General features: G+C 47.2%; 2 protein-coding genes across 4 annotated transcripts in view; both read right to left on the bottom strand.

The window, feature by feature from the left end:
• LOC308469500 (uncharacterized protein) overlaps nucleotides 1-22678 on the bottom strand; it is a 91105-nt gene extending 68427 nt beyond the window's left edge. Inside the window, exons 1-3 of one of the 2 annotated variants that reach the window (XM_080992051.1) lie at nucleotides 22071-22678; nucleotides 13196-13567; nucleotides 11249-11435 (exon numbers count right to left, since the gene is read on the bottom strand). In XM_080992051.1, the coding sequence (XP_080848177.1) occupies nucleotides 11249-11435; nucleotides 13196-13567; nucleotides 22071-22232 (721 nt within the window). In that variant the 5' untranslated portion in view covers nucleotides 22233-22678. Of the gene's footprint in view, nucleotides 1-11248; nucleotides 11436-13195; nucleotides 13568-15301; nucleotides 15883-22070 lie in introns of those variants that run through there. The other variant, XR_013982115.1, reaches the window with a different exon arrangement.
• Nucleotides 3279-11216, bottom strand: LOC308469987 (uncharacterized protein). Of its 2 annotated transcripts, none has more exons than XM_080993170.1 (2): nucleotides 5139-11216; nucleotides 3279-5027 (listed from the first exon to the last, which is right to left on the bottom strand). In XM_080993170.1, exon 1 carries the CDS (start codon nucleotides 9319-9321, stop codon nucleotides 8344-8346), a length of 978 nt encoding a protein of 325 aa, XP_080849296.1. In that variant the 5' UTR covers nucleotides 9322-11216; the 3' UTR covers nucleotides 3279-5027; nucleotides 5139-8343. The 2 variants fall into 2 exon arrangements, with proteins under 2 accessions (XP_080849296.1, XP_080849297.1); XM_080993171.1 differs by having other exon boundaries at nucleotides 3279-3687.
• Nucleotides 22679-22979: the final 301 nt, after the last annotated feature.

The raw sequence follows: 22979 nt of genomic DNA, 5'->3' as shown, positions 1-22979 counted from the left end.
AAACCCCACAGGCTCCCAGTTCTCTCCACTCCGGGGATGGTGTCCTCTCCTTCAGGGGAGCTGCGGATGCCAGTCGGTGGCCCAGTGGGAGAGCAGGGGGGACAGACCAGACCCTGCTCCCAGACACTGAGGGGCTTCTGGGAAAGGTAAGTGCCCACATAGAATCATAGAATCATAGAGCTGGAAGAGACCACATGGGCCATCGAGTCCAACCCCCTGCCAAGCAGGAAACACCATCAGAGCACTCCTGACATATGGTTGTCAAGCCTCTGCTTAAAGACCTCCAAAGAAGGAGACTCCACCACACTCCTTGGCAGCAAATTCCACTGTCGAACAGCTCTTACTGTCAGGAAGGTCTTCCTAATGTTTAGGTGGAATCTTCTTTCTTGTAGTTTGGATCCATTGCTCCGTGTACGCTTGTCTGGAGCAGCATAAAACAACCTTTCTCCCTCCTCCATGTGACATCCTTTTATATATTTGAACATGGCTATCATATCACCCCTTAACCTCCTCTTCTCCAGGCTAAACATGCCCAGCTCCCTTAGCCGTTCCTCATAAGGCATTGTTTCCAGGCCTTTGACCATTTTGGTTGCCCTCCTCTGGACACGTTCCAGTTTGTCAGTGTCCTTCTTGAATTGTGGTGCCCAGAACTGGACACAGTACTCCAGGTGAGGTCTGACCAGAGCAGAATACAGTGGCACTATTACTTCCCTTGATCTAGATGCTATGCTCCTATTGATACAGCCCAGAATTGCATTGGCTTTTTTAGCTGCCGCGTCACACTGTTGGCTCATGTCAAGTTTCTGGTCAACCAAGACTCCTAGATCCTTTTCACTTGTACTGCTCTCAAGCCAGGTGTCACCCATCTTGTATTTGTGCCTCTCATTTTTTTTGCCCAAGTGCAGTACTTTACATTTTTCCCTGTTAAAATTTATCTTGTTTGTTTTGGCCCAGTTCTCTAATCTGTCAAGGTCGTTTTGAAGTGTGATCCTGTCCTCTGGGGTGTTAGCCACCCCTCCCAGTTTGGTGTCATCTGCAAATTTGATCAGGATGCCCTTGAGTCCATCATCCAAGTCGTTGATGAAGATGTTGAATAAGACCGGGCCCAAGACAGAACCCTGTGGCACCCCACTAGTCACTCTTCTCCAGGATGAAGAGGAACCATTGATGAGCACCCTTTGGGTTCGGTCAGTCAGCCAGTTACAAATCCACTGAGTGGTAGCATAGTCAAGACCGCATTTTACCAGCTTCTTTACAAGAATATCATGGGGCACCTTGTCAAATGCCTTGCTGAAATCAAGGTAGGCTACATCCACTGCGTTCCCTTCATCTACCAGGCTTGTAATTCTGTCAAAAAACGAGATCAGGTTAGTCTGACATGACTTATTTTTCAGAAATCCATGCTGACTGTTGGTGATCACAGCATTCCTTTCTAGGTGCTCACAGACTGTTTGCTTAATGATCTGCTCCAGAATCTTCCCTGGTATTGATGTCAGACTGACTGGGCGGTAATTATTTGGGTCCTCTCTTTTCCCCTTTTTGAAAATAGGGACAACATTTGCCCTCCTCCAGTCTGCCGGGACTTCGCCTGTTCTCCAGGAATTCTCAAAGATGACTGCCAGTGGTTCTGAGATCACATCTGCCAGTTCTTTTAATGTTTGCCCCTGTGCCCTCCTGCAGATGCCCTGCCCCTCAGCTGCGCCCCTTCCCCTTCCTGCCTGGTTGGGGGGCACCCTGCAGCCTCTGGCTCCACTCGGGGCCTGATCCTGCCAGGCCCACCTGCTCTCCCCCTCCTCCCCCCCCCGCCTCCTGTACCTCGGACTCCTCGCTCCGTCCCTGCAGCGGAATCCGGCTCCTCTCCGGGGAAACTCGCCAGGCCACGGGGCCGCTGCTCCTCCGCTCTCCTCGGCGGGGGACAGGAAAGTGCAGCCGCTCTCGAGTCCCCCTGGCTGGCCCCGTTTCCTGCCTCTCTGAGCATCGGAGCTCGCTGGCTGTGGGTTGGGCCCTGGGAGGCTGCGAGGCTGGATGCGCCCCCTTGCGCGGTCCCTCAAAATTTATTGTATCATTGGAATCTACCTGGCATCTTATAAGATATCCAGAATGTTGGACAAATAAGTCTCCTTGTGATCCGATGTGCAGTCACTGGTTTCCTCATCACTAAATATTTTCAGAAAGCTGGGACGATGCCACCCTGCAGCCATAGCTGTCAACTTTCAGATTTGAAAATAAGGGATCCGCAGCCTCTCCTGTCCCTGGGATAGTCTACAGGATATCTAACAATCCGGGATAGCAGCGGGAAATGGCACTGGAATAATAATAATTCCCGCAAAAAAAGGGAAGGTTGACAGCTATGCCTGCAGCCCGAATGGGTAGCTGGAGGAGGCAGTCCAGTTCCCAGCTCTGCTGGTTGGGATCATGCAATCACTTAGCTCCAGCAACCGACCTTTCCAAACCCTCCAACATTTCTCTCATGAAAATAGGAACATCCCTTTCCATAAATATAATTTTCCTATTTATACACCACACATCTTATTGCGTTGCCCCAGCCACTCTGGGAAGTTTCCAACATATATAAAAAACATAATAAAACATTAAACATTAAAAAACTCCATTCTCTAATTCTAAACAGTGGCACTGAACGGAGAGGGAAGGGTTAATCTCAATAATATCAGGACCCAAGCTAACTGCTGCAGTTGTGGTTAGGCAGCTAGCAGCAGCTGTGGTAAAACCGCAATTGCTTCAGCTATGTAGGCCAGAAGCTGTTTCCTGCTTCATGCTTCAGTAATGCAAGAGAAGAAGAAAACACATAGAAGGGAGGGAGGGGAGCTTAGCTAGCCATATAGCCATATGCCATATAAGGTAATAAGTTGTAACCTTGCCAGCTGATTGGGGGGACGAATGTATGCTCCCAGGTATCAGAGAGCTTGCTGAACACAGTATAGGGGCCGCCAGTCTTTGGAAGATATTCCACTGGTTGCCTCTGCGCAGATCTCAAATAAATCCTTTTCTCTGTGGAACCACACCCTGGTGTTTCTTGTCTCCTTCGATCCCTTGGCAGCGGCACGGGAAATGGAATAAGGTTACAGCACTTGGAGGGTTTCCTCTTTCCCTGCTTTTTCATTCACTGCTTCTGGTCTCCTGCATCAATTTAGCAGAGGAGGGGAGCGATTTTGGCTTTCATACTTCTCCACTCCCCACCCCACCCCCACCCCCAATATAACCAAAAGCACAATATAACCCAAAACACACACACCATTTGGGAGTGAGGACCAAAAAAATAAAATCGTTTTATATATTTTATTACTTATTTTTGCATTTCAATCTACTGTATCTATAAATTTTATTGTTTATAGCCAATGGCCACCACAATACAATATGAGCACAAATCACACAGCTGCAAAACAAAAGACATTGCATGCTCCAGACCAGGATAAATCTATAGCGTCCAAAATTTATTTTCACATTTCTTTCAATGGGAAGGATATAGGGCAGCAGAGTCCAGGTGGTGAGGTCCAGATTAGAGTTTCTATCATCCTTGACTGTCTGCCCTGCTGGCTGAAGCTGATGGGAACTGGACAACAACATCTGGGGACATCGCAATGGCTATTCTGTGATATACAGAATCTACAAAGGATTAAGGCACTGATCCAGAAGAGAATGAAATGAGAAGAGGCCCCACTGAATTATCTGAAGTGAAACAGAGGAAGATCATTACATTATCATCATCATAATTTATTATTTATACCCCGCCCATCTGGCTGAGTTTCCCCAGCCACTCTGGGTGGCTTCCAATCAAGTGTTAAAAACAGTACAGCATTAAATATCAAAAACTTCCCTAAACAGGGATGCCTTCAGATGTCTTTTAGGATAGGATAGCTGCTTATTTCCTTCACATCTGAAGGGAGGGTGTTGGCTTCCTAACTATAAGCTACTCTGTTTGGATATCATAAAAATTCAGAGACAGACAGACTTTAATGTTGTATACAGTGTAAGGTTGGGGAATTGAGAGGTGCAGAAAGCGAGCGGGGGAGGGGTAGTACACTTTCATTATTTTACAAAGTTCATATGCAAGGTGTTTGTGTCAGTGTGACATGGGTAGCTTCTCTTCCTTTTCATTTATTAGTTTTCATTGGCAGTGAGAAAGATCGGGGGCCCCAGGGCATAGTTGGTTGCCTTCAGTTGACTGCAGTAAAGGTGGTGGAGGCTGAACCAGTTTGAGGAAGAGATTGTTGTAATTCTTGGTTTGGTCCTTCAAGTAAAGGTAAAGGGACCCCTGACCATTAGACCCAGTTGTAGACAACTCTGGGGTTGTGGCGCTCATCTCGCTTTACTGGCCGAGGGAGCAGGCGTACAGCTTCTGGGTCATGTGGCCAGCATGACTAAGCTACTTCTGGTGAACCAGAGCAGCGCACAGAAACACCGTTTACCTACTTGCACTTTGATGTTCTTTCGAACTGCTAGGTTGGCAGGAGCAGGGACTGAGCAACGGGAGCTCACCCCGTCGTGGGGATTTGAACTGCCGACCTTCTGATCGGCAAGCCCTAGGCTCTGTGGTTTAACAACCAGCACCACCCGCGTCCCTTCAAGTACTTGTTGAAGTACCCTTCAAGTACTTGCTGTTAAAGTTGTTCCGTGGAACTCCTGATCTGGACCTTGTGTGGAAATGAATTCTCTCCATCACAAAAATAAGTTTTGAAGCTTTACCGCAGAACAGTCTTAAACAGTCTAACAATAAGATAAGCATGATAAAGTAGCACATTGCAAACAATGTTCAGTCCTTTATGTAATTCAGTCAGCTTTCCTCTCTCTGGTCCCAGAGGGAGATCCTAAGCTTCTTCAACATTGCATGACTTATTTGCAACTGCTGCTGCTGCTTCTCCTAGCCATCTCCAGCAAGAACCCACTGGCTTCTCAGGTTTAAGCTTCCTTCCGTGAGAGCTCTGCAGCTTATGCCTCCAGCGATGAGTTATGAGGAAAGATCCAGCCTCCTCTGATGCTTCTGTCAGAGTGGAACCTCTTGCCTAAGTCTAAGAGAAACTTCCCTTTATAGTATTTTTATTGCAATGCATTCAAGCACAGCATTATATGTACATTAAACTTATAGCACTTGTTCCCTTCCAAGTAACAATGACACTTACAAGCAGGTTGTCACTTTCTTTTTCTATGTTTGCTTCGTATGCCCCAATGTTCTCTCTCTTTCCCCTCAAATGCTCCAGGCAACCACAGATGAGTGTCTAAAGAGAAACCAAAAGCTCAGAGTTTAGGGGTGGGGTGAAGCCTTGAACATCAGCTTGCCTCCTAGTGCCTGGGGGGCCAGCTATTAGATTTCTATTTGGTAAGTGTTGTAGGAGTTTTAAGGTTTTTTAGCTGTATATTTAAAAAACAAGGCTCTTGTGAGATGTTTCATTATTTTGTTATTCTGACATTGCATTGCACAGGAGCACCTTTGCACAGCTGTTTAAATTTTTTTATGAAAAAAGAATAAGAATGCATTCTAAAGGGTTTCTTTAGAAGCAGAACAAGTATTTTATTTTTAATAACAGAGGATATGATGCCCAATTCTGAGTGCTCATCCTGGCTTTAAGATTAGCAGCCACAAAACCCTCACAAAAAGGTATGAAAGGATTTTGATAGCAAGATTCAAGGTAAATTCCTGCCCTGTATTCCTGGGCTGCCTCTTCCTTGAGAACCAAAATTGTAAAAGATGATGTTGTTAAGGTGCTAGACTCAATATGCCAGAAACTTTGGAAAACTCGGCAGTGGCCAGAGGATTGGCGAAGGTCAGTCTACATCCCAATCCCAAAGAAGGGCAGTGCCAAAGAATGTTCCAACTACCGCACAATTGCGCTCATTTCACACGCTAGCAAGGTTATGCTTAAAATTCTACAAGGCAGGCTTAAGCAGTATGCGGACTGAGAACTCCCAGAAGTTCAAGCTGGATTTCGAAGGGGCAGAGGAACCAGAGACCAAATTGCAAACATGCTGGATTATGGAGAAAGCTAGGGAGTTCCATAAAAACATCTACTTCTGCTTCATTGACTATATAAAAGCCTTTGACTGTGTCGACCACAGCAAACTATGGCAAGTTCTTAAAGAAATGGGAGTGCCTGATCACCTCATCTGTCTCCTGAGTGTTATGGAAAAATCTAGGTGTAAGGCTGTTCAGTCAAACCAGCTCGTTGGGAAGTGCCCGCGGGTCCCTTGCAGAATAAAGGAAGGAATCCAGCCACCAAATGGAGCAAATAGCTGTAGACCAAAGTTTATTGCGCAACAGGTTCAAAGAGGAATTTTGAACCCCAAGCATGGGGTGACAAAGACTTTTAAAACTTTCCCACCATATCCCAGAATACAGTTCGTAGAGCATCATTGCTATGTGACATGTCACAATAGCGGAGGGGTAGACAGGGGTTACACTAGTCTAACCTTGGCAAACATGTCCAGACAAGTCCTTGGTACAAGATTAGCATAAGCATGCCCATGTCAGGGCAAGACTCAGGTATAAGATTAGCATAGGCAAACACCTCTGAAGGCCCATCACCCAAAGTACAATAGAACTTCCTTTGCATGTCTGGCCCCTTGGCAAGTTTGGTGATGGGATTAGGCTTTCCTTGGTCCAGCTCAGCAATTGTTACCCCTGGACACTTCCTGGAGTCCTTTTTCAAGGGGAAAATAGCTTTGGAATGGAGGAAACTGGCAAAGGAGTTGATTTTATATTATTTTTAAAGCTAGGTACCGTATTTTTTGCTCTATAAGATGCACCAGACCACAAGACGCACCTAGTTTTTGGAGGAGGAGAACAAGAAAAAAAGTATTCTGAATCTCAGAAGCCAGAACAGCAAGAGGGATCGCTGCGCAGTGAAAGTAGCAATCCCTCTTGCTGTTCTGGCTTCTGTGAGAGCTGTGCAGCCTGCATTCACTCCATAAGACCCACACACATTTCCCCTTACTTTTTAGGAGGGAAAAAGTGAGTCTTATAGAGCAAAAAATATGGTAACTTCCCTGAGCTGTCAAGTTGAAAGGATACATTCAGGCATAATATCTGTAACATTTAATAACTTTAAAGATGTGCCCCCCCTAATTTCCTTAACATAAGAAATCTATATGTGGGACAAGAAGCTACAGTTAGAACTGGACATGGAACAACTGATTGGTTCAAAATTGGGAAAGAGTACAACAAGGCTGTATATTGCTCCCCGCTTATTTAACTTATATGCGGAATTCAACATGCGAAAGGCTGGAGTGGATGAATCCCAAGCCAGAATTAAGATTGCCGGAAGAAATATCAACAACCTCAGATATGCAGATGACACAACCTTGATGGCAGAAAGCGAGGAGGAATTAACCTCTTAATGAGGGTGAAAGAGGAGACCGCAAAATATGGTCTGAAGCTCAACATCAAAAAACCGAAGATGATGGCCACTGGTCCCATCACCTCCTGGCAAATAGAAGGGGAAGAAATGGAGGCAGTGAGAGATTTTACTTTCTTGGGCTCCATGATCACTGCAGATGGTGACAGCAGTCACAAAATTAAAAAGCGCCTGCTTCTTGGGAGAAAAGCAATGACAAACCTAGACAGCATCTTAAAAAGCAGAGACATCACCTTGCCAACAAAGGTCCGTAAAGTTAAAGCTATGGTTTTCCCAGTAGTGAGGTATGCAAGTGAGAGCGGGACGATAAAGAAGGCTGATCGCCGAAGAATTGATGCTTTTGAATTATGGTGCTGGAGGAGACTCTTGAGAGTCCCATGGACTGCAAGAAGATCAAACCTATCCATTCTGAAGGAGATCAGCCCTGAGTGCTCACTGGAAGGAAACATGTTGAAGCTGAGGTTTCAATATTTTGGCCACCTCATGAAAAGAGAAGGCTCCCTGGAAAAAGTTGTTGATGTTGCAGCCCCAGGTAGAGTGTGTTAAAGTAACTGCTGCGAAATGTGGCACCAGACTGCTTTCTTTTGACACCAAGGGTCCTCTTCTGGGGCTGAAAGCATTGGCATGGTTTGATTTTGTCAGTATTGCAAGGAAGCATAGAAGGAAAGGTAAAAAACACCTATGCAGTTTATTAATGTATCTGTGGTTTTCCCCTGTGTGAGTTTGTTGATATCTTCTAAGTGTTCCACTTTCACTGAAGCTCTTTCCACATTCAATACATTCAAAAGGTTTCTCCCGTGTGAGTTCGTTGATGTCTTCTAAGTTTTCCACCTTCACTGAAGCTCTTTCCACATTCCATACATTTAAATGGTTTCTCCCCTGTGTGAGTTCGTTGATGTCGTCTAAGTTCTCCACTTCGACTGTAGCTCTTTCCACATTCAATACATTTAAATGGTTTCTCCCCTGTGTGAGTTTGTTAGTGTATTCTAAGTTCTCCACTTCGACTGAAGCTCTTTCCACATTCTATACATTTAAATGGTTTCTCCCCTGTGTGAGTTTGTTGGTGTACTCTAAGTGCTCCACTTCGACTGAAGCTCTTTCCACATTCCATACATTTAAATGGTTTCTCCCCTGTGTGAGTTCGTTGATGTCTTCTAAGTTCTCCACTTCGACTGTAGCTCTTTCCACATTCCATACATTTAAATGGTTTCTCCCCTCTGTGAATTCGTTGGTGTATTCTAAGTTCTCCACTTTGACTGTAGCTCTTTCCACAATCCACACATTTATATGGTTTCTCCCCTGTGTGAGTTCGTTGGTGTATTCTAAGTGTCCCACTTCGACTGAAGCTCTTTCCACAATCCACACATTCAAATGGTTTCTCCCCTGTGTGAGTTCGTTGATGTATTCTAAGTTTTCCACTTTCACTGAAGCTCTTTCCACAATCCACACATTTAAATGGTTTCTCTCCTGTGTGAGTTCGTTGGTGTATTCTAAGTGATCCACTATCACTGAAGCTCTTTCCACATTCCATACATTTAAATGGTTTTTCCCCTGTATGAGTTCGTTGGTGTATTCTAAGGCCTCCACTTTGACTGTAGCTCTTTCCACATTCAATACATTTAAATGGTTTCTCCCCTGTGTGAGTTCGTTGGTGTATTCTAAGTGATCCACTATCACTGAAGCTCTTTCCACATTCTATGCATTTAAATGGTTTTCCCCCTGTGTGAGTTTGTTGGTGTATTCTAAGTTTCCCAGTGGTACTGAAGCTCTTTTCACATTCAATACATTCAAATGGTTTCTCCCCTGTGTGAGTACGTTGGTGTATTCTAAGTGCTTGACTATGACTAAAGCTCGTTCCACACTTCATACATTCAAATAGTTTCTCTCCTTTTTGAGTTTGTTCTTGTATCCTCAGTTTCTTTGTTCTTCCCAATGAATTGACAGGTGGCTCCATAGAATTCTGACTTTCATCTTCCTCACCTGTTTGGGAGTCTGGGAGGAAAAAAAACCCTGTTAGACTTTCAAGAAAGACAAAAAGGGAACTGAACAGATGTCAATTCCAATCTGCACCTTCTCTCATTTTAACACCTTCATTCTCCACTGTCCTCTCTAGGTTCCATATTTTTTGAAAAGCAGATGAGATAATGGCAGGAGCAACACATGATCACTTGATTCAAACTTAATAAAGCACCATCGTTTTATAATACAGATCTATGGTGGAATTGGCTTATTAGACACATCTATTTTTTTCTTTCTGAAGTGAAGAAATGATCTCAGGCTCTAGTAACAGTGTCTCCATTGTGAAATAAAGAAAACTTAAGTGCTACATGTAACTAAAAATATTGCAATATATTGGAACCTAAGAAGAGCCTGCTGCATCAGGCAAAGGCCCACCTAGTCCAGCATCCTCTTCTCACAGAGGCCAACCAGATGCCTGTGGGAAACCAGCAAGCAGGATTGGAGCACAAGAGTCTTCTCTGCCTTCCTGTGCTTTCCAGAAACTAGTATCAAGAAGCATTATTGCCTAGACCACGAGGGCAGAGCAGGGACGTCAGTCTTATCCTTTTTTTCAAGCTATCCAAGTTGCTGGCCATCACTGTCTCCTGTAGGATAGATTCCATAGATGAACTACGCTTCTGTTTATTCATCTTTTGCAGCCCTTATAGGCAGATAAATGTATTATGGCCTAAGCTTTTGTGGGCTGCAGTCTGACAGAGTGGACTCTTGACCAGGAAAGCTGGTGCCACTATAAACCTCTGAGTCTCTTTGTTGGCTTTGTGTACTTATTTTGAAATTTGCACCAAGGTTGTACCACAGTATCTCCATGGAAGCTTAGGGACGGACAAAATTACAGGGTGTCAGCTCCGTGAATCTCAAGCCTCTCGTGCCTCCGCTGACAGAGCCTGAGAACGCAAGAGATGTGATTCAGTTGGAATGTGAAGCAGGGGAGGAGCAGCCAAGCTGCAGCAGGAGCAAAGAACAAAGAGCAAGAAGAGGGGGTGCCGACGGGGGGGGGCACAGACTGTTATCTCCAGTTTGAGGTCTGACACAGAGACCCCGGAAATAGCCTGTCCAAAAAATCGTAGGCTCGAGAGAATCTGCGAGAGGGGAAAAGAAAGCGAAAGTGGGGGCTTCTTTGCTGGAGGACTTGGCAACTGCAAGCTGGGATGAACAGGCCGAGGACTGAGCTCCACAGTGATTTATGAGTTTGAGCAATAAACCTGAGATAATTACTACTGGAGTTGTCTCGCGTCTGTGCAGGAGAACCAAGCCATTACAAAGGGGCGCTAAAAATTATTATCCCACTCACTCACTCTCACAAACAACCCCAGTCTCTAAGATTTACACAATTTGCTTATAATACCAGACACTCTTGGACTTTATATGCCCAATCCTAAGTGTAGAGCCTCCAGCTGCAGGAATTCTGTATCATGATAACGGGTCCTTTGTCCCTTAAGCCCACCAAACTGGGGAGGTGCATGCATTTATTGTGTTTTGATGCTGGTGGAATGTATCATTCTGACCCTGTCTATAAAAAATAAGAGTAATAGAAACAATTTAAATACATTAATCATAAATAATTATGGGAAGCATATCCATTCCCCTTCATCCGTTTTTCAGGATTGTTGTGCAACATCATTATCATCAATTATTCCCACCGTGGAAATAACAGCTAAGATTTCAAAGCCTGGAGGAAGAAAATTTTTCCCCACTACTTTAGGAAAAGGATTCAAGAAAAAAAGAGCTGCTTCTGAGAAGGCCTTACCCCTTCCTTCTTCCTGTCAGGAACTTCCTTCCATTTGTCTCCTCTCCATCTTTTCCTCTTTCTCCCTCCACCATCCATCTATCCCTCTCCCCATCTCCTCTCCCCTGGAACTCACCAGATTTCTCCAAGGGTCCTGGGAGGGAATGCTCAGAGGTTGTGGGGAGGGATGCGGGAGACAGCCTGACCAAGTCAACCGTCCATCTTCCTCCTTCCATCCTGGCCAGGGTTGCAGGTTCAGTCTCAGCTAGGTTTGCAGGTTCAGCTTCTTGAGGAACACAGAATCCAGAGCAAGTTGCAGCTTCCTGGGAGGGAGGGAAGAAGAAGCCAAGGGAGTCTGAGAGCCCCTGCAGGGATTCTCCTGCCCAAGACATCCTGCTGCCCCTGGAGAAGCCCCAATTGGGGACCCCCTTCCCAAGAGCCTCCACCCATTTTCAAACACCTTTGGCAATTCCTTTCACCTGCCCATCCCACCTCCCTTCCTAAGGCTGGCATGGTATGCACATTAGTGGCCCTTGGAACTTAAGAGTTAATCTGCAAAGGACTGCTCTGAATACATGGGTGGCCCTTGCATGGAGAAGAAGGAAGCCCCTTGCTTGCATCTGGACCCCCTGGGAGAGGCGGGGATCCGCCCACTGCTCCCTCTGCCCTCGCTGCCGCCTCCTCTGTCCTCCTGCCCTGCAAACACCCTTTGCTCTTGTTCCTCAGGGGAGAGAGGCGGCTGGTGGAAAGAGCCTTCAAACCCATCTGTTTCCTCCACTGCTCCCCCTCCTGTCCTTTTGGGAAACAGGAGCTTTGGTCAGGAGTAAACAACTTAGATGTTCGCAAGATAAGCACTTTAGAGCATTGCTTGCTCCTACCATGTGTGAGTGTCTGCGTTTGGACCTAGTGGACAACATACATGTTTACACCAAGTGATTCCTTAAAGAGGGCAATTCTTTAAAACCGAAGGCCATTTCTACAAAATGGAAGCCTTCCAAGGCAGCCTTTTACAAGGAAATTTTTGGTGGTTTTTATTTTGTTGGAAGCTACCCAGATGGGCTGAGGCAACCCAGTCAGATAGGCAGGATGCAAATAATAATAATAATAATAATAATAATAATTGCTTCCTAAGCCTGTCCTAGGACGCGGGTGGCGCTGTGGGTTAAACCACAGAGCCTAGGACTTGCTGATAAGAAGGTTGGCAGTTTGAATCCCCGCAACGGGGTGAGCTCCCGTTGCTCAGTCCCTGCTCCTGTCAACCTAGCAGTTCGATAGCACGTCAAAGTGCAAGTAGATAAATAGGTACCGCTCCAGCGGGAAGGTAAACGGCGTTTCTGTGCGCTGCTCTGGTTCGCAAGAAGCGGCTTAGTCATGCTGGCCACATGACCCGGAAGGTGTACGCCGGCTCCCTTGGCCAATAAAGCAAGATCAGCGCCTCAACCCCAGAGTCGGTGATGACTGGACCTAATGGTCAGGGGTCCCTTTACCTTTTTAAGCCTGTCCTGCTAGGCATGCTGATCAGAGACTCTGTCCAAACAGCCCCTTTGAACGCAACAGGGCTTCCTATTTTTACTATTTTTACAGTGGGAACAGTCAAACCATGAAGCCACTGATCAGCCAGAGTTTCCTGTTTTGACCAAGCACAGTTTGAAGTTAGCTTAATATCCCAGCTTATTCCAAAGCTGGCAGCCGTAGTTTCTTGGTTTGGGCAAAATGGAAAGTTTGTTAGTTATGCCTCATAAGAGAGTGCCTGGTTTCATCACAGTTCACCCTCAGGGACGGCCCAATCATGAGGTAAGCTGGGACAATTAGGTCAGGAGGCAGATGCAGGGAGATATGGGACCAGCACGTTCCCAGCTCCCCTGTTTGTTAGCCTTGCTGCCAGTGCAGGACCACAGCTGGTAAATTTGTACAGCTACCCATTTAGAAAGTTTGGTCTAGCAAGCCTTTTTAAAGTGGATTAGAGAGAAAGTGCAGGGGGGAGGAATATTCACCACCAAAGCTAAACAGAACCTCCATGTCGAGAGGCAGTGGACCTGTGACCTCCAGGTGCTGGAAACCCAGGTGAGAGGAGGGCACTTACCTTTCCCAGAAGCCCCTCAGTGTCTGGGAGCAGGGTCTGGTCTGTCCCCCCTGCTCTTCCACTGGGCCACTGACTGGCATCCGCAGCTCCCCTGAAGGAGAGGACACCATCCCCGGAGTGGGGAGGACTGGGAGCCTGTGGGGTTTCCCACCCTGAACGAGGGGGCTGCATCGTCTTCAGGAAATCCTGCTTCTGGGCCTCCCAGTGCTGCTGCGGCTGCCCCTCCTCTGGCTCCTGCTTAATCTGACATAAATCTGCCCGAGGCAGAAGATCCCTGATGGTCCCAACTTGGCCGGTAGGAGGTTTCTTTCCTTTGCACTCCAGTCTCTCCCTCTCCCTGGGTCCCTGCTCTTCCATTTTTTTGCCACCCTGCTGGAAAAGAAATAAACACAAAGTAAAATAAAACCCAAGAATAAAAACAAAAGCACATTTTTTAACCATTAGCCAGTTTTTGAAATATATTATTACTCTTTCTATTTCTAATGTTCAGGATGTGAATGACAATCTTTATGTCACCCAAACAACTCCACCCAGGGACGAGGGGAAGTTATCCAAAGACTGGGGGAAACGGTTTATGGAATTACAAATAATATTTTTTTGGGGGGGAGGGGACCAAGGCAGTGGGAGGGAAATCCAAAAACAACCCAGAGAGAGGACTGAGCATGTTAAGTGGACAGGGAATGCTGATCCTGGCTGCAACTTCTAGCATGTTGGAAAGGCAGCAACAGATCCTTGTATATGATTAAGGCTGCGACAGGCCCACCTAACATTTAAAGTACATGGCTTCACCCAAGAAATCCTGCGAGCTGCATTTTGTTAGGGGTGTTGAGAACTGTAGCAATAAACTACAGGTCCCGTGGTTCTCTGGGGGAAGCCACATGCTTTAAATGTATGGTATCTGCACAGCCTAAGAACAAAAGGACAAAAGGAATATCCAAAATATTTTAAATTTGATGGTCAGAAACTCTCTTGACTGAAGACACTCTAACTTGCAGTCCATTGGCTGCATATGGCTTGCCAAGCCTCAGGGTGTGTCCTGCTAGTCCCTGCCGTTTCCATCTCCTGATCTGATCATAGGATGAAGATCTCTGTCTGTCCTGGAGAGAAAGATGCCTAAAGGGCCCTTGGAGAGATTTTTTAGACTCCAATTTCAGCACAAACCAGCACAGTGCTGAAATGGGGTAAAGGCCCTGATCTGGAAATAAATGATCCCTCTGGCTGCTCTTTAAAGAGGATTTCTAAAGAACAATCTGAAGGGTCTTTTTTCCACAGATCTCCTTGCTAATTCAGCAGGGTCTTCTTGTGCTCTTATTTCTCCTCCCCCCAGCACTGGGGTTGCAAGGTCTAAACATGCTGATTGTGTTTGCAAGACTTGTATGTATGCTAGGTGGCATGTCTGGTGAATGTGTGCAGCACCTCTGGCGTGTGTGCATGTGACTTTATGGTCTGCATCTCTTTTCTGTGTGCGCATGCATGTGCATACATTGGCCACAAAGCTCACTGGAATGTGGCCTCCAGAATCAATGCAGCTTTAAGCCCATAAATGTTCCTCCTGCTCTATAGGAAAGAACAATCAAATCTAAGACTATCAGGAGGAGAGAACTCCTGAATCTACAGATTTAATGTTCTCAACATCCTATGGACACAAACTGCAACGAGATTTCCCTTTAATTGCTTTGAGAATTTTTCCCTTAAGAATATGAAGCAGTATATAAATGAAATGAGTAATAATCTGAACATGAATACCTAATTTCAAATTTGCATTCCTCAGTCTTTTACAATACTGTCTTCAACATATTTATTATCATTAATTCATTTCCATATGGCACACTTCTTAAGAATCCTCCTTTCCTCTGCATTCTCAAAACTGTCACCCACTTCAACCCTCAGCCTTCATCTCAAAACTCTGCTGCCTTACTAAGGTGGAAATAAAACCTTTAATGAAACAGGCTTAAGCCTCTCTCACTGATTTACACGCAGACACAAGAGGTCACTAACTTTGATAGCTTGGGAAAAGAACAGATGCGTTCTCCAGGAAATAGATCTATTAGATGTTTTATTAGCCTTGACAGAACAACAGAACCTCCATGTGTAGGCAGAGTGTACCTTGATGTGAGGAAGACAAAAGAAGCCATTTCCTTGCTAAATTAATCTGATGGACATCATTGCCAGAAGATGCGGTGATGGTGGTGGCAAAGAGAGCTTTAGAAGGCGATCAGACCAATTCACAAATGAGGGCGGTAGGTTTATCAATGGCACTGGCAGAGGAAGGGGGGGGGGCAGGAGTAGTGGCCTGCAAAGGGTGTCAGGGGGCTGCAGAGTGAGAGGGACACCTCCCTGCTGCACTGCTCTTCCTTCTCCCCCCCTGCCTCACCTTCCCTCTCCGCCGTGGGGTGGACCGTGAAAGAGGACGGGGCTCCCTGCTGAGGGACAGGGAGAGGGGAGGCAAAAGCCCCAGCTACGCCGCTGATCCGTGAGCGACTACATGCATCGTCCATCGGGAAGCAGCAGCTGCCTTGGACCCCTCATTCTGCCCCTTGAGCTCAGGACTGAAGGGAGCAGCTCCCCAGGGTCTCCGGCAGGGTCCGTGCCAGCCTGAGCCAGAGATGTTTGCCCCTGTGCCCTCCTGCAGATGCCCTGCCCCTCAGCTGCGCCCCTTCCCCTTCCTGCCCGGGTGGGGGGCGCCCTGCAGCCTCTAGCTAGGCTCGGGGCCTGATCCTGCCAGGCGCACGTGCTCTCCTCCTCCTCCTGCCCCCCCCGCCTCCTGCACCTCGGACTCCTCGCTCCGTCCCTGCACCGGAATCCGGCTCCTCTCCGGGGAAACTCGCCAGGCCACTGCCCGCTGCTCCTCCGCTCTCCTCGGCGGGGGACAGGAAAGTGCAGCCGCTCTCGAGTCCCCCTGGCTGGCCCCGTTTCCTGCCTCTCTGGGCATCGGAGCTCGCTGGCTGTGGGTTGGGCCCTGGGAGGCTGCAAGGCTGGATGCGCCCCCTTGCAAGGCGAGTGCTGCGAGACCGCCCTGCTGCTTCCCCTGCCCTCGTATTTGCAGCCCGCTGCTTCTGATCCTGGAGGTTCTGCTCTTAGCTGTCGGGGCAAATGGATTAGCCCTATGAGATCTGGTCCATTCCTAGCTCTGGAGCAGCAGGGAGCAAGGTTTTTGCACCCTTCTCTAGGGAAGTTCACACGCCGCCATCTGTGTCCCCGTGTACACAAATCACTGAGTTGTCTTATTGTCTTAACTCAGTCGGTAGAGCGTGAGGTGCTTTATCTCAAGGTTGTGATTTCGAGTCCCATGTGAGAAAAAGTGGAAATGAAGTTACAGATAGGTAGCCGTGTTGGTCTGCCATAGTCAAAATAAAAAAATCCTTCCGGTAGCACCTTTAAGACCAACTAAGTTAGTTCTTGGTATGAGCTTTCGTGTGCAAGCACACTTCTTCAGATACACTTCAGTGTGTATCTGATACATTCTTCAGTGTGTATCTTCAGATACATTCTTCAGTGTGTATCTTCAGATACATTCTTCAGTGTGTATCTGAAGAAGTGTGCTTGCACACGAAAGCTCATACCAAGAACTAACTTAGTTGGTCTTAAAGGTGCTACTGGAAGGATTTTTTTATTTTGGAAATGAAGTGTAATGTTACCTTGAAATTGTGTACACAATAGTCCGAAGGTTTTTAGAGAAACCCAAAAACTTCCCCTTTCTATACCCTTTCGTTGTCTTCTCTAATAAGTGGGGTTTTGTTTGGAAAGCTGTCTCTCAAAATTTATTAGAACATTGGAATGTACCTGGCATTTTATAAGCTCTTCAGTATGTTGCACAAATAAGTCTCCTTGCGATCAGTATGCAGTCCCTGGTTTCCAAATCCTCTACAGGATTTCATGAAGCTGGGACGATGCCACCCAGCTGCCTGAATGCCTAGCAGCTGGAGGAGGCAGTCCAGTTCCCAACTCTGCTGGCCTAGGTCATGTGATCACTTAGCTCCAGGAACAGGTGCCAGGGCTGGGCTCTGTTATCTTTCCATACCCTCAAACATCTCTCCGATGAAAATAGGGGTGTCCTGTTCCATAATGATAATTTTACTATTTATACCCCACACATCTTATTAGGTTGCCCAAGCCACTCCAGGCAGCTACCAACATATATAAAAACATAAGAAAACATTTTAAAAATTTCCTATACAGGATTATATTCAGACAACTTGGGGGTTGGATAGCCCCATACCCTCTGGCATCAAGTCAGAAACTGACGACAGCTTCTGTAAATCAGGGACATCCCTGGAAGACAGTGGCACTTGGAGGGTCTGTCTTTCCCTGCTTTTTCCTTTGCTGTCTCTGGTCTCCTGCCTCCATTCAGCAGAGGAGGGAGCCTTCATACGGAGAAGGATCGGGGCGAACAGGGCATAGTTGGTGCCTTCAGATGACTGCAGTGAAGGGAGAACCATTTGGGGGAACAGATTGTTGCAATTCTTGGAAAGGGATGGAAAGAGCACGGCTACATCGTGGTTTGGTTCTTCAGGTACTTGTTGTTAAAGTTGTTCCATGGAATTCCTGATCTGGACCTTGTGTGGGAAATGACACTCTTAGGGTCCTGAAGCAATGCCTTTCAACACAGCTCCATAACATTGATTGCGCCCTCACACTGCTCCTTCTGGTACGGGGATTTTGATCCAGAAAAGGAGCAGACGGGGAAAGGTTAAGCAGAATCCCCCCCCCCGGGTCACCCTTAGGTGTCCTCAGCCTTCACCTGCTTCATGACTCCACCTTGCATGAGAAGGCAGGATGGAGCTCCAGGAAACAGGAAGTGGTCCTTCAACCGGCCAGGATATCTCACCATCACAGACAGGTCTAGTCACCTGCTGGGGAGTCAAGAGTGGACCAGGGATGGCAGAGAGAGGAGGGGAAGGGGCCAGGGACAGAAGGATGGTAGGCTCTAGATGCTCCCTGTCAGCATCGCCCTTCAGCCAGTGCCACCAACTGGACTCATCCACTTCAGCCCCGACTGGGCTAGGCGAGCTGGGTAGCACTTCCAGAGACCACCTTCTGCACAGGAACAGGTCAAAGTGCTGTGGACTCACAGCTTAGAGTTGTGAGCACCGGATTCACTTCCACAAGAAGACGGTCGTCGCACAGCAGAGTATAGCAGAGTATAAACGACTCAGAGAGTAGCTCTGTAGAATATCTTCTTTATTCTATCTACAGCTATAATACAAAACTATATACAGAGCTTAATGAGGTCTAAGCATAAATGAATGCTGAACCGCACTGAGTGCCTGCAGCTGCTCTTAGCAGCAACCTTATCTATACACACGATCTCTAACACTCAGTCTCTCTCTCTCCAACACACTGACTGACTGACTGACTCTTTGATGTGGTGCTGGAGCAGAATAAGTAGAGAGCAGAACACCGCCCCTCCTCTCTGGAAAATCACCAGACTCATCAGGAGATTCTTGGATATGGGAGGGGTGAAATCTCATCATCCTCCCCCATTTCATCTGACCATTCCAATAATCTTTAATATAACTGCAATTTACACACACACTCCAAAAGTTGTTCTCTGCTTACAACCTTGGTAACATATCTGCAGGTATCTCTCCCCCCTTAATCTAAGACACTTTTATCACATTCATTACAATCGCTGCAACCACTCTGTGTCTATTAGGAAAGAGTTAAAACACAAACCTCAATCTGTAGTTCACACAAAATACACATTGTGAATACACAAACGAAAAAGCAGCTTCTAGAAAAAACTTCATACACGTTTCTCTCACAGATACAAATTGACATTGCTAATTGGGCAGATTTGAACAAACCACTTTCAATACTCAAACACACGCTTTCCTTCAAATATCAGGTAAGGAAATAAATAAAGCGTTTTGTGCTACTACTCTCAGCACACTTCATTGCTGGTTCAAAACCCACACCAGAGTTGCTTGTGACCGCAGCCTTTGCCAACTCTTCAGAAAACCTTTTCAGTGGTACACCCTTGATTGTTCTCTCGGATCTGCGCAAAACTTTCTGATCCTCTTGTTCTGGTGCTTCCTCTTCTTTGGGAGAATAGGGAGCTAAAGTATATCACTCCTCATTCCCTTGGACCCCTTCCTTGACACCAAGAGGAGCTCCTCTTCTGGGGCTAAAAGCATTGCTGTGGAGGTTTCATTTTTGTCATGATTGCAAGGGAAGAAGGGAAGAAGGGAAGGTAAACCCCCCCCCAAACACAAAGAACTGAATGAAAATAGCCCTGTCTGAGCGATTAGCTACTGGAGAGCATAATGTGGGGTTTAGTTGTGATGCTCACCTGCCTCCCTGGAGGAGTCTTTTCCTGGGTTCAGGGAGCTGGGGAGCAACATGAAGTTCCCAGGTTAAATTTCCTTCTGGTCAGCTATTCCAGCTCTTGTCTCCTCCCCATTTCTTTATGGAGGGGCAAAAGCTATGCACTTTGTATAGACGCAAGTATAACCAACAAAAGAACTCTGCAACCAATCAGAGGGAAACAATGCTGCTGGCACCAATCAAAGGCTAGCCCCTTCCTCTGCAGGGCGGGGGAGAAGCCAGAAGGGAGGGAGGAGGCGCCGCTGTCAGGAAGAGAAAACGAGAGAGAGAAATGGTGCAGCCCAAACTATATAAATCAGAACCATGAGGCGATTTCGGACCTTCTGTGGGACGGATCCAGAACCCATTCGGGTCAGAACCAGCCCGTGGCCCTTAGGTTGCTGACCCCTGTCCAGAGACTTCACAGCCATCTTCACTTCCTAGGAACTCTGGGAACTGTAGTTCTGGGAGGAACCTCTCAGAGGTTTCTGAGCCTCCTCAGCCAACTACAATTGGACATCCTGAGACTACAATTCCCAGAAAAGCTGGACCAAGGCCTTTAGCCACAGCCCTGACCAAATAACGGAGCTTTCTCTTCTCTCCCTCTCCACCTCCCAAATTCACAACAAATCAGTCTCCCACACCTCAGTCCCTTTCACTCATCTCCCCTAGCCCTAATTCTTCCACATTCCTTTAAAACATTTCTGTGAACTAAGGAACACAAAAAACACCCTTACTGGTCACCTTCCACAGGTCAAAAGCCAATGCACAAAATATTTAATAAAAACAGCTCCAAACAGGTACACAAGAGCACAGAAAAAAGGAGATGAGTTTTAAAAGCAATACCAAATGAACATTTAACACAGAGACCTTTTCATTCAGCTGGAAAATGCTACCAGTAAAAAAGGTCTTCAATGGGTTATGCAAAGTTCAAGTAATGAGCGCCTGGAATACTGATCTACAAGACAAGGGCAGCCCATCATTTTGGCAGTGAAAGGCAGACCTGAAAATTCAACAGATTCAACACACACCTTGAGCATTCCAGATTCACACTCTCTCCCTGTTCATATAGCAACAAGTTGCCACTTACTTTGTACGTTTACACTCTGCAGCCCCTGACACCCTTTGCAGATCACTACTCCTGCCCCCCTTCCTCTGCCAGTGCCATTGATAAACCTACCGCCCTCCTTGGTGAATTGGTAGCCTTCTAAAGCTCTCTTTGCCACCACCAGCACCGCATCTTGTGGCAATGATGTCCATCAGATTCATTTAGCAAGGAAATGGCTTCTTTTGCCTGCCCCAAATCAAGGTACACTGTGCCTACACATGGAGGCTCTGTTGATCTGTCACAGCTAATAAAATAGCTGATAGATTTATTCCCTGGAGAACGCATCTGACCTTTCCCCAAGCTATCAAAGCTGGCCTCTTGTGTCTGCGTGTAAATAAGTGAGAGATTCTTAAGATTTTATTCATGTTCAGATTATTACTCATTTCATTTCTATACTGCTTCATATTTTTGAGGGAAAAATCTCAAAGCAATTAAAGGGAAATCTCGTTGCAGTTTGTGTCCATAGGATGTTGAGAACATTAGCTCTGTAGATCCAGTTCTCTCCTCCTGATAGTCTCAGATTTTATTGTTCTTTCTGATAGAGCAGGAGGAACGAAACATTTATGGGCTTAAAGCTGCATTGATTCTGGAGGCCACATTCCAGTGAGCTTTGTGGCCAATGTATGCACATGCATGCGCACACAGAAAAGAGATGCAGACCATAAAGTCACATGCACACACGCCAGAGGTGCTGCACACATTCACCAGACATGCCACCTAGCATACATACAAGTCTTGCAAACACAATCAGCATGTTTAGACCTTGCAACCCCAGTGCTGGGGGGAGGAGAAATAAGAGCACAAGAAGACCCTGCTGAATTAGCAATGAGTTCTAGGAAAAAACACCCTTCTGATTGTTCTTTAGAAATCTTCTTTAAAGAGCAGCCAGAGGGATCATTTATTTCCAGATCAGAACTTCTATCCCATCCTTCCTATTCACGAAGGAGGGCGATAGGTTTATCAATGGCTCTGGCAGAGGAGGGGGGGGGCAGGAGTAGTGGCCTGCAAAGTGTGTGAGGGGGCTGCAGGGTGAGAGGGGCACCTCCCTGCTACACTGCTCTTCCTTTTCCCCCCTGCCTCCCCTTCCCTGTCCGCCCTGAGGAGAACCCTCGAAATGCGCTGGGCTCCCTGCTGAGGGACAGGGAGAGGGGCGGCAAAAGTCCCAGCTACGCAGCTGATCCATCGGGAAGCAGCAGCTGCCTTGGACCCCTCATTCTGCCCCTTGAGCTCAGGACTGAAGGGAGCAGCTCCCCAGGGTCTCCGGCAGGGTCCGTGCCAGCCTGAGCCAGAGATGTTTGCCCCTGTGCCCTCCTGCAGATGCCCTGCCCCTCAGCTGCGCCCCTTCCCCTTCCTGCCCGGTTGGGGGGCGCCCTGCAGCCTCTGGCTGGGCTCGGGGCCTCATCCTGCCAGGCGCACGTGCTCTCCTCCTCCCCCTCCTGCCCCCCCCCCCGCCTCCTGCACCTCGGACTCCTCGCTCCGTCCCTGCACCGGAATCCGGCTCCTCTCCGGGGAAACTCGCCAGGCCACGGGCCGCTGCTCCTCCGCTCTCCTCGGCGGGGGACAGGAAAGTGCAGCCGCTCTCGAGTCCCCCTGGCTGGCCCCGTTTCCTGCCTCTCTGGGCATCGGAGCTCGCTGGCTGTGGGTTGGGCCCTGGGAGGCTGCAAGGCTGGATGCGCCCCCTTGCAAGGCGGGGGCTGCGAGACCGCCCTGCTGCTTCGCCTGCCCTCGTATTTGCAGCCCGCTGCTTCTGATCCTGGAGGTTCCGCTCTTAGCTGTCGGGGCAAATCGATTAACCCTATGAGATCCGGTGCGCCGCAACCACAGTGTCGTCCGCGACTGAACCTAACGGTCAGGGGTCCCTTTATGAGATCTGGTCCATTCCTAGCCCTGGAGGAGCAGCAAGGAACAAGTCTTTGCACCCTTCTCTAGGGGGTCTTCACACGCCACCATCGGTGTCCCTGCGCCCACAAGTCGCTGAGCTGTCCTAGCTCAGTCGGTAGAGCGTGAGATGAATAATCTCCTGGTTGTGGGTTCAAGCCCCATGTGAGATAAAGCGGAAATAAAGTGTAATGTTACCTTGAAATTGTGTACACAGTATTCCAATGGTTAAACACACACACACAAAATTTCCCCTTTCTATACCCTTTGGTTTTCTTCTCTAATAAGTGGGGGGTTTTTTTAGAAAGCTGTATCTCACATCAAAATTTATTACATCATTGGAATATAAGCTATCCAGGGTGTTGCATTAATAAGTCTCCTTGTGATCAGGTGTTCAGTCACTGATTTCTAAATCCTCCTCAGGAAATATTCCTGAAATACCCTTTCATGAAGCTGGGACGATGCCACCCTGCAGCCCAAATGCCTGGCTGG

The sequence above is a fragment of the Podarcis pityusensis genome, assembly GCF_964106645.2.
Source record: "Podarcis pityusensis genome assembly, chromosome: 2".
In the NCBI taxonomy this organism is placed as follows: domain Eukaryota; kingdom Metazoa; phylum Chordata; class Lepidosauria; order Squamata; family Lacertidae; genus Podarcis; species Podarcis pityusensis.
The sequence above is the reverse complement of the archived record's forward strand: the minus strand, read 5'-3'. Positions and strand labels throughout refer to the sequence as shown.